General features: G+C 37.7%; 1 protein-coding gene across 14 annotated transcripts in view; it reads left to right on the forward strand.

Moving 5' to 3' along the window:
- LOC135494709 (uncharacterized) overlaps window positions 1-16459 on the forward strand; it is a 103713-nt gene that overhangs the window by 81386 nt on the left and 5868 nt on the right. For 10 of the 14 annotated variants that reach the window (XM_064782933.1, XM_064782944.1, XM_064782939.1 and 7 more), the window contains 8 exons: window positions 1097-1135; window positions 8797-8814; window positions 12694-12906; window positions 13299-13473; window positions 13754-13982; window positions 14471-14758; window positions 15272-15496; window positions 15916-16044. In XM_064782933.1, coding sequence (XP_064639003.1) covers window positions 1097-1135; window positions 8797-8814; window positions 12694-12906; window positions 13299-13473; window positions 13754-13982; window positions 14471-14758; window positions 15272-15496; window positions 15916-16044 — 1316 coding nt within the window. Of the gene's footprint in view, window positions 1-1096; window positions 1136-6003; window positions 6025-8796; window positions 8815-12693; window positions 12907-13298; window positions 13474-13753; window positions 13983-14470; window positions 14759-15271; window positions 15497-15915; window positions 16045-16459 lie in introns of all 14 variants that reach the window. The other 4 variants (XM_064782938.1, XM_064782941.1, XM_064782942.1 and 1 more) reach the window with 4 other exon arrangements.

The raw sequence follows: 16459 nt of genomic DNA on the forward strand, positions 1-16459 counted from the left end.
CGTCGTCCGTTCTCGGCTTTGATGTTTTCACCCCAAATCTTGGTTCAGTACTCAAACTGACTTTGTCTTCCATGTCATCAAGAAAAATTTCTAAAAATGTTGATATTTTGAGAACATGTCCATGTTGTCAGTTCGTGATATTTTGAAGAATAATAAAAAAAAAAAAAAAAAAAATTAAAATGTCTTCCATGTCATCAAGAAAAATTTCTAGAAATTTTGATATTTTGAGAACATGTCCATGTTGTCAGTTCGTGATATTTTATAGAATAATAAAAAAAAAAAAAAAAAAAAATTTAAATGTCTTCCATGTCATCAAGAAAAATTTCTAGAAATGTTGATATTTTGAGAACATGTCCAGGTTGTGATTTCGTGATATTTTGAAGAATAATTTGTTAATTATCATTGATATAAAAATTTCACTCCTAAACTGTTGAACAGATTTCAACCAATTTCCATGTGACATGTACGCTCTTCAATAACCCTGAAATTCAGTCAACTTTATAGCCAACATGCTATACTTAAATGGTACCGTTAATTTTCTTTTGTGGCATTGGGCCGAGAAAAATAATATTATTCAATGGAATCAAAACTGGTGAAACTAGCCAGAAACTGTTCTCCCCATATCCACTGCAAATGACATGCATTACATTACCCAAGGTGAGCACATGGTCCCTGGACCATTTCAATTTCATTTAATACAGTCAATGTTTTCTATATCGGAGAAACCATTTTCTGTAAATGTTTTGGACTGAGTAATGGGAATTGGATAGGGATGTTGCTAGGTTTAGAGAAGGTTTGGCAAAACTGGTGAAGAAGAAATAGGAAAAAAGTGTTGCACCACCTAAAACTGAGTAGGATACCAGCCCAGAAATGTGGTGACAGTGATTGATTGTTATTACTACATGTAAGAATAACGTATTATGGAAAGGCTAAGCACAGTTGGTAACTTGTAGATTCATCTTAAGGAAAAAGAACGTGGAGGAAACCAGGAATGACTAGATGAGATGTGATTGCACCTTTCTAAATTAACTTTTGCTAATTTTAAGTTCTAACTATCCATTTTGTTTACCTGTCTGTCTCATTACGTGGATTTCAGCGCAGAGAGTTATATCGCAAAGATTTCAAATTCAACTCAGTAAGTGACTAAATTAAGCAAATTCTGCGTACATGCTTCACTGCAGTTTTGACGATATTGCGTCGAGTAATGCATACGAATGGTTATATCGAATTTGCATCTTGTCTGCATCTGAGCAAAAATGTGATTGATCATGTGGTGGAAAAGTGGCACAATTGTATCCTGTACAATTATAACCTCTGCAGTGCAGACAACATCAGACAAGGCATGAAGGCACACGCAAGCTATAATTATACCAAAGTTACAATTGTACCACTTTACCTACCTTACTGCATGCAGTTTTCCAGACATTATGCATGCTTATTGATTGATGTCTCCCCTACTGGGAGACCGAATCTTTGAGATTGCTTGGTCCTGTTGTATTAATCTTCGGAGAAGGACCCAGAACACAGCAATGTGAAGCCATATCTTCTTTAAATTGAATGATGACACTTGGACCAGTTTGTGAATCATGCTTAAGCACTGCCTAGGTTTGCATTGGTAGTTGGAATATTCTTAAGTCCATTCGTAAATGTTTCGTCCACATCGTTTGGGGCTCAGGAGAAGTAACTCTTGGTCAGATTTCTCTCACGTTTGGTTATTATTGATCCTTGCTCCAAGACCAAACATGATTCTTCGAGGCGAGAGTTCAAAATGAAGGACAAACAGTTACGAACGGACGAAAGACATGCTAGATAACATCTTCTCTCTGCATAGACAGAATGAACCCTCTGCCTTGAAAACTATCTTCGGCGATCATTTGAAATCATTCTTTCTCTGCTTCTCAGCTTTTCATTTAAAGTCTTCTTCTTTTGCAAGGCACATCATTTACTGTAATAGACACGGGCTATAACTTGTTTCACTTTATGTTTGTCACTTTTCACTTATTCACTTACTCGTACATCTGCAATGATAAATCCAAGTTCATCACAATCCCAATCCAATTTTATCACATTTTCTCCTAAATTTATTTGTAACTTGCTAATTAATGATAAACAACTCTTAAGTTCTTAATCTTATATGTTTTATTTCCAATACAACTTCAATGGGAAAACAGTTCTTTGATCATAAAAATCATGATAACACTTGAACTATTTTGTTGCTAATCGTCATCTAGTCAGCCACTATAACATGACTAATACCTTTTTTCATTCTCCTTCATCCTTCGCAGTCGTTTGCTGTACGTACAAAGGCTAGAAAATTACGGTTTAATGCCGACATCATCATCACTTTTTTTAGCCTTAACAAGTGAAGTGGTACAATTATAGCCGTGGTACAATTGTTCGAGCTCCTTCAGTGAAGAAGAGTTCGTGGTTCACATTAATGGACAAAGAGGCTATTGTTGTATCACTTTAGCTTACATCCTAGCTTTATAAAGTTGAACAAAGTCATTCTTTAGATCGTTTCTATTTTGTTAAGTTTAGAATTGCAGAGTTTTTACATCGAAGAGCAGTGTTGACCTTGCCTCGCTATAGTTTCAGTCAGGTATAGTTGAGTGATGTTAAGGGGGATCTCGATCGTTCTCTGTATTCAAACCTCATCGCCATGCCCATCAAAAAAGTGTTTTGTTCTGAGACTGCAATATGACGATTTGATTGCTCGTTGAATCTGTGATAATGTTAGTCCTTTTTCTTGACAAACCTGCTCAAGATAATTATGGCTCTTCAATAGATGGGTGACCAAGACGCCAATACCCTCTGCCATCCTCCCTTCCTCTTCTCTCGCCCATAGATATTATGTCACTCAGTGATAAAGTGGTATAGGCAGATTGAATTCGAAATCTCTCCGATGTCTTTACCCGTTCCTGACCTTAGATGAACAGGAAATTCGTCATTGCATGGCATGCACCTCCAATCGCATATGTCATTTTGTTCAAGAAAAGTTGTGTGTGACATACTGTACAGTTACTTGTATGTGAATTGTCGAATGGATTGTTTGCCTCTGACTTTGTAATTTGACTAAAACGGTATGATTAGTAGATCAGTTGCATGGTGGAATGTTTCAAGATTGATTTTGTTCAATTGTTAGAATAGTTTAATGACTAACTGTTTCGTGATAGAAACTGTGGTCATGACTAACAATCTTTTGTAAATTGTATGAAAATTCTGTAAATAATTCATTTTGTGATGGTTACTTGAATTCTGCTTGTAATTTCTTGTTGTCATCTTATTAACAGCAAATATAATTTCAAATGCTGTGATGATTTATAAACAAGTCAAAATCATTAGTTTGCAGTTTAGAATTCAATAACGAAACAATCACCCATTAGATTGAAACAATCATTACTTGTTGTGAGTGTACACCTACATCAGTTGCGAAAACATCTTCTCAAACGCACAAAATCGTCCCGGAGTCGAACCCCCACACCTCAATGCACACTTTATCACACACCCCTCCCACACTCCCATACAAGCTGCACACCGCCCCTTCCTCCCATTTAACTCCACTACCTTGTAGCCTTGAGGTTAACACTGCTGGCTACCACAGGGCGCAGATTCTTTCTTGGGGAGAAACCAGAATCGTAATTCTTGGTGAAACGGGATGGCTTCCAAGGAAATATAACTCCTGACTCTTCACAAATTCAAGGGTCTGTCGGATGAGACTAAAAGCCACAGTCCCCTGAACCTGAGTGCTTATGCCAGGGAAAGTAAAAGATCCCACGTGAACAGTAATGACGATTGACCGGCGTTTAGCAAGAAACCTTCTGGCCCCAATCAGCCCTCTGGTAAACCTTCACCAAGATGTCTTGAGTAGGAAATTTTCTCTCCAGTTTTGAAATTCACTTTCTATGCGATGCATTGACAAAAGGAAGTAGGAGCACCTCTTATCTTCCTTTTGTCACATATCTATGGCAATTATTCAGTGAGGGGTAGGCCTATTATTTGTCGATTTCTTCCCTCACCCTGAAGCACCAGAAGCCATGTTCACACAAGATGTTGTCAAAAATATTTGATACAGATTGATTGCTTGATGGTTTTGTGTGAACATGGCATTACGTTGTATATCCATCACTAATGCACTGGCACCAATTGAATATTTCCTTTCTTTCTTCTTTTATTCCTTTTGTTTAGCAACTGGTAGAATATTTTAGATTCCTTAATTACTCACTGTTGGTGCTGTAAGACTGTGCATCAGATGTAACGTTTGTGAGCTCGTAAAAAGTTGAGTGGCGGATTTGCAGTGTAGTGTACATGTACAGACATTGTGAAGTGTATTGTAGCTTTTGATATGTTGGGTGTGTTTGTTGTCAGTTCAACAGTTTTGTATGGTATCATTTCATACTGACAACTGGATGGTTCGATAACTTATAGCCGTGACACGTTCGGTTCTCCTTTTTTTACTTTGCCGTATTTAGAAAATGCATCATTTTTGACTTGTTAGATCAAAAAAACATTGATATTTTTAGTAATTTTCACCTGAAAGGCCAAAATTTGAATACAACAGTTCAGAATTTTTTTTTTTTCAAATGAGTGTCTTGTTTGTGCTGTCGTAATTTGTGAGCTCAGGGTGCATAGTAGAACGTCAGAAGCAACCATATTACGCAACCTGCATCCTATGCACCCATGCAGTGTTGTTGCATCTTTGCCTTTGCCTTTCAGTAGGTTGTGATGTCAGCTTTAAACAGTTCTGGTTCCAGATTGATCAAGAAACTATCAGATATGCCATGGATGATCATATTTGACATTTGATTTGCGTTATAATGGTTTTCTGAGTTTATTTTGTTATCATTATTCATTTGTTCACTTGAGGCCATAGTACCAATATTCACACCAATAATGTGGTAATGGTGAGCTTTTTTGTCCATATGAATGTGCTGACAGTTTTTACTCGGCTGTGATATAGCACAAGTGTGAGGAACATCTTGACAATTGACATTGGTTCTAATCTAATGCATCGATGCCACTCACAGACTCCACTCTAATGTAGCCACTTTATATTATTTGTATGCCTAATATTGTCAAAAGAGGGGCTTTATCAACGATATACTCAAAAAATCAAGAAACTTATTAGAACGAAAACATTATATGATGTGTTTTAGACAGTAGGACATCAAAAATAAAGTGGTTCCAGTGTGAGTGGCATTCTTATATTTGATGCCCAGCACTATTGTCTTGTTGTCTTGAAGGTATACAAATATTTTACAGGCTTTTTCAAAGGATAGTGACGACTCGTATTATACAAGATTCGACCATTTTCAGCAATAGTTCCCTAAAGTGCCCCTCAACCCTCCCCCCTCAACCCTCCCCCCTACAAAGTGGATGAAGAAATATGCATCAGACGATCTAGTGACGAAACTTATTTTAAACAACCGAAAATAAAAGAAGCATATGCCTCACACTTAAAATTACATCACTTGGAATTAAAACAGCAATTATCACCTTAAGTCCACAAGTAAACAAGGTCTTATTATTATATCATAATGTTTCAATCAATTCATGACCAAAGAAAAGAAGTGCTGTGACAAATCAATTAAAGTAGACATGACAGGGCAGGGCAGAAAGTGCTTCATCTGTCAAAATAAGAAGTTTCTGACTATTAAGACACCAATCCAGAGTTGATTTGAATATAAAAGTTCAACAAATTACAGCATGTGCCATCTTAAAGAGACCTGTCAATTTCAAGTAGTCACTAACTTTTGATAGGGTTTATAAAATGTTTGTTGATATTTTCAAGATGATTGGTTGGAGCCATATCAAACTCGTGCTGTTAATCGCAGCATATTATCTGCATGTACAATACAAAGATTGAAAGAAACAAAACAAAATCAGTTAGAACATCAACAGATTTCACAGAAGGTTTAAAATAGGCTGTGATTGGGATAGCTCAGAATATCTCTTTTTAACTTCTGCACCGGAAAAGATTTATCAAATGTTTCAAATCCCTAGCAGAAATCGCAGAAAGGTTCCAAGGTAACTTTCCTCTTGTTTGTTGTGCTGTAAATATCAGTGAAAGTATTCAAGTTGTACTTGTGTGGAACAGACGTCTTGATATATTTATCAATAGCCTCGTCATAGACAGAAGGTTATGTTGTGTGGAGATCTCTAAATACATTGGCTTTCAATATCTCGATCGAAATGAAGGTTTGGACTTGATCAACATCAGATTACTGGGGTTTTAAAAATACTTTAGCTTGTAATGTATTCATAACAGGTTTTTTTCCAACAGTTGTTTTTCAAACTTTATTTGAAATTGGATAAAATAATTCAAAATCTGTTCTTTGACCCCAATCTTAATGCATGTTTATGTTTATGTTTTCTCCCATTCATGTCCTTGTACACACTTTGTCTTGTCTTTGCATTGTATGTACAATGTGATTCACCCAAGTTAAACTAGAATATGTACATAATGTATGTAGTGGATGTGCAGTGTTGTCGGTCTTGCTTGGGTTAACATTAAGCCGTCATGATTTTGATTCGCAATAAGTATATCAATGAAGATCAGGTTTAGGTAATGTTTTAATGTGTTACGGGTCACTTTTGAACCTTTCATACGCACAACGATGGTGGATCGGCATAATTATGTTTGTGTGGTATTCAAATTAATCTTTACATGTAACAGTTATGGGGCGCTGGAAGTTGGCGATATCGTTGAATTTCTTTGCGGCTGGTCAAAATTGGGGGCAAAGATGGTCCTATTTCCACTGGCCCATAACTTTTATATTTCTCACTTGTATATTTTTCACTTGTTTTTTTTCTGCTAAAAATGAAGAAACATCATCAGTCCCAAAACGTTTTTGACTTTGAAAATGTTCCAGAATTGAACTTATGAACAAATGAAAACAATTTTAAGTTCAATATTTTTTTCAACTTGTTCTTTTTCTCCTAAAAATGAAGAAACATCATCAATCCCAAAACGGTTTTTGACTTTGAAATGTTTCAGAGTTTTGAACTTATGAACAAATGAAAACAATTTTAAGTTCAATATTTTTTTATCTTGTTTTTTTTTCTCCTAAAAATGAAGAAACATCATCAATCCCAAAACGTTTTTGACTTTGAAAATGTTTGAGAGTTTTGAACTTATGAACAAATGGAAACAATTTTAAGTTCAATATTTTTTTAACTTGTTTTTTTTCTCCTAAAAATGAAGAAACATCATCAATCCCAAAACGGTTTTTGACTTTGAAATGTTTCAGTATTTTGAACTTATGAACAAATGAAAACAATTTTAAGTTCAATATTTTTTTAACTTGTTTTTTTTCTCCTAAAAATGAAGAAACATCATCAATCCCAAAACGTTTTTGACTTTGAAAATGTTTCAGAGTTTTAAACTTATGAACAAATGAAAACAATTTTAAGTTCAATATTTTTTTTAACTTGTTTTTTTTCTCCTAAAATAATGAAGAAACATCATCAGTCCCAAAACGCTTTTGACTTCGAAAATGTTTCAGAGTTTTGAACTTATGAACAAATGAAAACAATTTTAAGTTCAACAATTTTTTTCACTTGTTTTTTTTTCTGCTCAAATTGAAGAAACATCATCAATCCCAAAACGTTTTTGACTTTGAAAATGTTTCAGAATTTCGAACTTATGAAAAAATGAAAACAATTTTAAGTTCAATTATTTTTTTCACTTGTTTTTTTTTCTGCTCAAAATGAAGAAACATCATCAATCCCAAAACGTTTTTGACTTTGAAAATGTTTCAGAATTTCGAACTTATGAACAAATGAAAACAATTTTAAGTTCAATTATTTTTTTCACTTGTCTTTTTTCTGCTCAAAATGAAGAAACATCATCAGTCCCAAAAATATTTTGACTTTGAAAATGTTTCAGAATTTCGAACTGATGAAAAACGTCAGCTTCAACATAAAAGATTTACCTTGGTGAATGCAACTCTCACCATGGTAAATATGAATTCACTATGGTAATTCTGAATTCACCATGTTAAATCATCATTTCACAATTGTGAATTGGGATTTATTTTCGTAAGGGAGATGATCACAACCAATCTATTCTAGTGCATCAGAACCATTGGTAAAACCTGGATTTATCGATGGTCGATTATTTGGTCAATTGTCCTGTGATTGCGGTTGTTCGTGTCTTTGCTGTGAAAACTAACCAAATAGAACATCTCTGTACTAACTCCTGTGATATGAATCCTCCTAACGTCAGAGAGAGAGAGAGCTCTAGAGTCCAATACTCTCAAACTCTGCCACTGAGTCTCAGTTTGGAGGTTTTGTGTCAAAGTCTTGCGTCTTGTGGCTGAATGCCTCAGGAAGCTGCCAAGTCGATGTGCTATCAACTTCTGTGGTGGATCCAGGATCTTGGAATGAATGGGGGAAGGGAAGGGGACATTCAGGCTTCACATAGATGACAGGGCTAGCAATTTCGATACCACTATTGTATGGATAATAATGGCATCATATTGAAAGCGAGCATTGGTTGTGGGAATCCCTGGCAGTCAGCACCACAATGACTCTTCCAGGTAAATTCTCAATGCGGAATACGATTATGCATTAGCTGAGGCACTATGAGAACCATTACATGTGGTACTCAAGGAGGGAATAATATGGGATACGTGTTCAGCCACTTTAATAGGAGACTGGAGTCCTTTCTCTGTTAAGGGTTCCATTTATAATGATGAACTTGTGATCGAATGGATCGACACACGTCCTGGATTCGCCCATTTTTTTCCTATTTTCTTTTAGCTTTTTGTCATATGTTCGACTCTTTGTTACTTTCAGCTCCTATACTCTGAACCAGTAAGTAAACCAGGCGATGTGAATGGCTGGCTTTTCCTTTAGTCTATAGTCTATCTCTTTATTGTCTAAGGCCACTCCAAGTCGTTTGTGTGTTTAACAGAATCGCCCACTTGCTGCAGGACTGCTGGTAATGTTCAGGGGAAAATGAACACTTTGGCCATATGTAATGTGAAAATTATGTTTTTTTACCAGCAGCATCTCCTTCAGGGTTGACAAAATTCTTTACACAACAATGCAATTGGTGTGGCCTAACTAAATTTGCACACTTAATACTGGTTTAACTGTTAACCTTTCTCAATAATGTGCTTGCGACTTTAGGCCATAGATTCTAGCAGCTTTCTAAACCGAATGATCTATATAATAAGCGTAGCGTTCCCATATATTTATGTATTTAACATGTTTGTTTGTATGTGTGTTTGTGCGTGCCATTTTATATGTGTCGTCCGAGTTATGTGCACATGTTTGCATCATCAGCGTGTGAACGATATCATATTTACATTGTCTCACCAAACACGAGCGTTCATAGATTTGTACCCACTGGAGAATCTGTAACTCAGTGCCTGAGTTTTTAACATGCAATCCCAACAGTCAAAATGCTATCCACCTATGCATAACTAAAGTTTAAGCATGCTAGCGAAATGTCACTTTTGACTCGGATATTGGCTTAGCATGTTAAGTACTCTGGTAATCAACAAATGATTCTCTTGGGTGAACTAGCCCATATCAGCTATTTCAGTCATAAGAGTAGTGAGTGAGACTGGGGTTCCGCCGATATATCTTATCTTTACAAGTTCAGGTATAAAACTATTCTTTGACTGGGAACTGTTGTGTCCCCTATCTATCACTTTCTATGCATTTTCAGGTTTCATTGCATGATTCTAAACTTCAATATATATATAAACATGATTATATTACATGTGTTCTTTGATATTCGGTCTGATAAGATTCATATTCCTGAAATATTTGTATCGAGATGCGTCAAGCTTAAACAGTCAGGTCCATTCTGGCCATCGCCTAAGTTACAAAGGGTTCTAGTTTGGTAAGAAACCAATGTAATAAAGATCCTGTATGGACCTTCAGAGAATATCATGCTGTACATAACATGAATTCTACCCACTTCAACTTTCACAACCAAATGTACATAGTCCCCTGTCTCCCTGCTGTTATGCTAAATGCATTTGCATTTGAGTTCAGTTGTTGAGCACTATTAACATTACAATTGTGATTTTCTATCATGCCAAAAGATTCCATCAGGCGCTGTCTTTGGACTGTAAAAAAGAGTCTAAATGCCTATCATCGTGCTTTAAAATGGAGACTAAAAACAGTCCACTTTATAGCCAACTACATTGTAAAAACTGCTTAGAAACCTCATCAGAGGTGTCTGAAAGTACACAACTATTGTCACGTCTTGTCCCCTTGTCTTGTCAATGTTTGTTTTTGAGATAGTCAAAACTTCCTCAAATCTTCATTTATATATAATTTACATGCTTTAATTTCAGTTTAGTTTAAAACTAAGTGTAATTCTAAAAAGGGCTGGAAAGTTGTGAAATTGCTGTTAACATGGTTAAGATGATATAGTGAATTTGTAGCTAGTTGTGTACAGTTGACTCAATATCAATGTGGAACTTCAGTCAACGTGACAAAAATGTTAAGTTCAGGATGCTATTAGTGAAATGAGGATATAAAGTTTTAGATTTGTAAAAAAAACCGAACTGGGGAGGTCAACCTCTTAATATGATGGAGTGGTTTTCCTGTTGAGAAAGATAAAAATATTATAGTATTAAGTACTATAAGTTCTAATTAAGGGATAAAACTAGAAGTTATAAATGAAGCTAATGAAAAACGTTGTTCTAGATGTTTTGAAAGTTGTCTTTGATTCCAGCTAATAGGAAATAAGGTCGATCCTTCATATCTCTAAAATCCATTGAGTTCAATTCCTAATATTTTTGTTCAATATTCAGCCTTTCAGAAGAATATTCTTTTGACAATGTCTCATTAAGGTATACATCCCTTTAAACTTCTTGAATTTTATCATGAAACTGCCTTTAAAAGATACCCGCATACATTGCTTCAAAACCATCCAGTATTTCATAGGAATGGTCATGTTAATTAATACATTTTTCTGCATTTGTCCCTTTCAAAACTTTACGCAGCATGGCTTCTTATTGTAAACTTTGACTTATGCTAGGAGTGCGGTTTAAACAAATAAAACAGATACCAACTTTTTCTGGCTGTGTTGCAAGAACTACTTGACAAGTGTTAGTTTGATATCATGTATAAAAGACAGTGTGTTGCTCCATTTAAATAACCTGATGTATGCCTTGAATGTGACCTCAAAGTTTAAGATATAAATATGAGTAATAAACTTTGCATTCGTCTCAACATACCACCAGTATGCAGTTCATAAATGTTTTTGGTAAACTGCAAACTAAAATCAGATATGACCAAGATGATATCAATTTGATATTATCAGTAACTATATCAAGGTTTAATCAATGGCTTTATTGTTGGCTTAAAGCAATGTTACACGTGTGTGAAGTTCAGCTAGTTCTTGTAAATAGTCCCAGGTAGCGCTTACGGTGGATGGTCTGTCCAGTGTCCTAATGCCAGTGTCCCTAGCTAAAACTTAGTAAGTATCTGCTAACATATAGCTTGTGATAAATGATTACCTCATAACATTATAGTAAGTATAAAATATGATAGCAATAATAAAAAAATCTCTGTTCTCAAAGAATTTAGCAGCACTACTTAAATTGGTAGCAACTTTGGATATAGTGGCTAAGGCTTGAAGTTATGAAACATGTTCTCCACTGTCTAATTTCATCGAATTGGCCCCCAACTCTGTTCAAACTTAACCACCTCCCTGATTCCATGATAAAAAGGTTATATGTCACAAACACTTGAGTTACAGTATGGCTGTCACTTGGCATACCAACTAGCTCCGTTGCCCGTTGTTCCAGCTATGTTGCATGACCATGCTCTAGGTGAGCACCCATTGAGTTACCCCTCATACAGCGGCAGCGCTCGTTGTGCCGAAAGAACACGTTTTCAAGTCCAAGAAGCTGTGAATCATATAACAGATGGTGCACTTGGTGATGTCACAATCATGGTACAATGTCCTCTTCAGCACAGAGTATGGTCCGGCCTTGAACAAAGTGCCAAGTCCCAGTTTGAATACTATCAACTCTGAGAGAACTGCCTTGAGATCCTGAGAACCCAAAGTCTACATTAAATTCTCTGGGAACCAAACTATTGTAAAACTGCTTATGAATACTGAATGGGTGTGCACCTGCATTGCTTTCTTGCATGTCGCTGTAGTATGGGGTAACACAGGCTCAGACGGCCTTCTGGCCGCAAGCCTATCTGTTGGTATTTCAAGTGTCATCTGTACAACAATGCTATCATGATGTTATCCACAATAATGTGGGAACAATGCAATAATATACCCATAATAAATTTGTAATCCATCTGCCATCTTGTCCAACCAACTTTAATCATAAAACTCAAGGTGGCAGAATACTCTCTTCTCACACCACTCTGTCAGCTACTGTCCTTTCTTTTGTCAAAAGTCCATTTAAGTTACCAAAATCTTCAACATGTTCAAACTACCTAAAATCTTAGTTATGTTAAAAAGAACCAGAAATTGCTCCATTTTCTCCTTGTTAACTTCATTAATACTCCACCATAAGACCTGAATTTGAGTGTCCAAAAACATGAGATAGCCACCTTTTGTAGGAGTCATAATTACTTCAAAGTCTATTCCAGAATTTACGTCTTAAAATATTGTGACCAAGTTTGGAGCACTAATCACCCACATTTCTTTATCAATGCATATGTAATTTTGAAATTTACTGAAACAATTTCGTCCATCTTTTGCAGGTGCGACAAGTTGCGTATTTCGTGCCAGGCGTGTTCTGACCAGTGCGGCCGCATGATCCAAAGCAAGCCTCCCAGCAGCTCCTGCGCAATCACACCCGACGAGTCGGACAACGGTTACTCACCGCGCCTGGAGTACTGCTACACGTGTTGTGCAACTGATAACTGTACCAACTTGTGTAATGGCTATTATGCTAAGGATTGTAAACCGATGAGGTAAAGCTATAGAGCCATTTACCCCAACTGGAGCTTTTGACCTCTTGCTGTAGTTGGGGAGTCTTTGTGACACTCTCTGAAGATTTTTTTAGAACTGACCTCACTTTTCATTGGTGAAGCAGTAGCATGTTAAAATGGGCAAACTTCTGTCAGAAGGTCCTGTAACGCATTGTGTAATTCTTAGGCTTCTTTTACCAATACTTTTTGTGTAGTATATACAGGCACAACTCTATGAAGTGACTTCCTCTGAAAAAGCCTGTGTTTGAAGAGAATCAGATGAATACCACTTTCCCATTGACACAAAACTCATAACTGTCACGACCCAGAACATCTGCCTCTCGCTACAAGGGTGGTTTTTCATCCCTTGACCTATTTCGTTCCATGTCTTCTAGGTGCATCTCAGGCAACATCGCCGAGTTCCAACTGACTCCTCTCTACCCTGTCAAGAAGAAGAACAAGTTCCACTGCCACATCCAGCCGAAACAGGGCCAGGTTGTCTATGAGTTGGGGTACAGTCTCATCAAGGGTGGTGTGGTCGTTGCCAATTTCTCAACTAGCCGAATTCAGGTAGGTCGAAGGTTCTGCCCTCCCCACATAGATCTCAAGAAGAGTAGACCATGACATAGGTTTTCAGTTAAACAGCCTCTTAAGAAAGTAAAGAAGCTAGGAAACCCACATCAAACACATTTCTGTAGCCATCCACTTTTGGGTCCACCACCTATCTAGACACAGCTATTTGGGCCCTTGACATCAACTCCTACAAGTTTACAAGATCTCAGTTGATCTGCTTGCTGCAGATTTCAAATTATTTTAACAAAGACAGTAATAATATTACACTTCTCTTTAGGATGGTCCATACATCAAGGAAGGTATAGACCAGCACAACTTCTTGAACATCCACTTTGGTACCAAGATCGACCCGCAACCTAATTTGGTTGAGGGATACTCCGGGGAGAGACGCCTGAAGACTGGGTACTATGATGACAGTGGGTCTCCTATTGGTAGTGCGGCTATCTCCAGTGGCAAGCTCAAGGTCAAACCCTTGGTGCCGTTTGGGATTAATTCACAGAACTGGGGTAAGTTTGATCATGAAGGATGGTCAAGCACCACATCCTACGATCAGAGGGCGCATAGATGGCTTCTCCTAAAGGTATGATGTGTATTGTGGCATCTACTTGTTCCTGCAGTTTGGGTAACAGGCTAAGGTAGAGAAACAAGCAAGTTAAGGTGTCTTGTGCTGTCAAAGTGGCCAATGCAAACAGTAGCACCTGTCACTTCCATGGTCCTGGGTTTGATTCCTTAGTCAGTATCAGTGTAATCAAGAGGTCGACTCCCTTCAACAGTATCTATAGGTTTCCTCTGAGAGCTGCGGTTACCTCCTATAGTACAAATCACCCAGATGTTGTCTAAAGAGCAGTAATGAGCCAAAGATTTAAACTCTTATGCTCTCGACTCAATATTCTAGGTGTTTTGCTAAAGGACACAGAGATTAAAGAGTTGAACATATTTTGAATTGTGATGCTGACCTGAACCACGATAATCATAGTAGCTATTTCGTTTCCAGGTCAGTTTGAGTGTAACTCGACTGTGATGTCAAAACTTGTCATAGCGAATTCATCACCGTTCCGCGCCATCGACACGCTAAACGTGGAATTCCTTGGCATTGGGAAATACCGTATTCTGAATGCGTCAGAACCTCCGTTCATCTTCTTCACCATTCCCAAGGCGGTGTCCATTCTAGAGACGTTCTATAAGAAGGCATCGGTTCTGAGGGAGAGTCTAAGTGGGCGGATTCTGATCGAAGACAACAACTGGTTGATGAAGGTTTATGGTGAGGTGGATAAGTGCCCAGGTGAGTTGACATGAAAGTCTACAGAACAGGGATGTCAAGTCCACAATTTAGGCAGACTTCAGGAACGGTCTGTCTCAACTCTCTTTTAGTCTTTGAATTTTCAAAACTGGATGGATTGCTGATGGAAGCAAAAGGTTTTAAGAAGAAACAAATTCAGACATTTTGCCTTCGTTCATTGGCATCCCTGATGGAAGTCCTGTAAAGCTGTGATTTTAGGTTGACATGTGGAATTATTAGCCCAATAAGTGCTGCTGAGATCTACCTAAACAGGCAAAGTGGTCACTTCCAGGGTTAGGATCCAAAGACTTCTGTTAAACGTTTGATTCTCGTACCATGCTTAAGGTGCCTCTAGTCAACTATTTCAGTTCTCTCCTTGTAGGTTTATTCAGAGGTTTATTCAGGGTGTCAGCTGCCTCTGTTATACTATTTCAATTCTCTCCTTGTAGGTTTATTCAGAGGTTTATTCAGGGTGTCAGCTGTCTCTGTTATACTATTTCAATTCTCTCCTTGTAGGTTTATTCAGAGCAACAGTGCGAGATAAGGCATACCCCTCCGTCATTCTCTACGACCAAGAAGTCGCGGTGAATTGTCCGTATAAGTTCAATATCCAGTTCAACATACCGGCGGACATGAAGGTTCCCATCAACAAAACGTTCATCATTGAGATCAAGGACACGTTAGGCAAAGCACAGGTGACGTTATTCCGGCCGGCGGAGGAGCCTCGCACACCTATTAGAGGTAAATGATCAGGATTTCATTCCTGTATTTCTTGGGCATACCACTTTTCTTAGACTGGCATGTCTTTTTAATGAGACATAAAAAACTATATCATAGAAAGGTATTGTTGTTGTATGTTCTGCAGGGCAAGCAAAAGATTCTATCCACGTGGGAAGGAGCTGACAGTCAGCTCCTTCTTCCTGGCTCAAGGGAGAGGGACTTGCCAGAATAAGCCACATCATCATCATCGACATCACCCTCATCATCTTCCTCATCTTCATCACCATCATCATCTGATAAGGTCAAAGGCTGTTGGCCAGTTGGTCTATGAATATGGTGCATTGGCGCCAAACCATACACAAGAGTAAGGAACGTTTGGTGACAACCAATTTTCAAGAATTTGAAATATCATCTAATATTGTATATGATTTGTGTTTCAGTTGACATGGCAGATGAGCGACTTGAGCCTGTGTTCCCGATGAGGTTCCCCAGCAAGGTGTTGGCAGCGCTCGTCATCACCATCGGGGTACTGTTATGTTTGCTGGTTGCTGGACAGGTGACAAAACCAAGTAAGACACTTTCTCATCTTAGTACAGCATCACCTGAGACTAAAGACAGGATTCTATTTGTTTACACTTGTCCATGGTAAGAATGTTGATGCTGTATCATACTTCAGCAGTTCTGGTAGAGTCTGCTTTCCATAGACTGTTCACTTGTGGTGTTATCCTCTTTCCATGTTCTCATGTGACATGCCACCCACAGTATGAACCTCTGTTAGGCTTATTGGACAATTCCCCTGATTGTACCAGGGAACATGCTGTGGAGACTATGGAAACAATGCCACAAGTCCACAAGGGACCAGTCTTTGGATACGCAGCCTGTCATAAGCGGTACAACATATGTAGGTTCCTATATGAAGTAGCCTAAGTAAGTTCCAACAGTCGGGAAGCAGTCCATCTTTTTATGTCTTGAGCAAGGACACAG

The sequence above is a fragment of the Lineus longissimus genome, chromosome 10 (genome assembly GCF_910592395.1).
Source record: "Lineus longissimus chromosome 10, tnLinLong1.2, whole genome shotgun sequence".
In the NCBI taxonomy this organism is placed as follows: Eukaryota; Metazoa; Nemertea; class Pilidiophora; order Heteronemertea; family Lineidae; genus Lineus; species Lineus longissimus.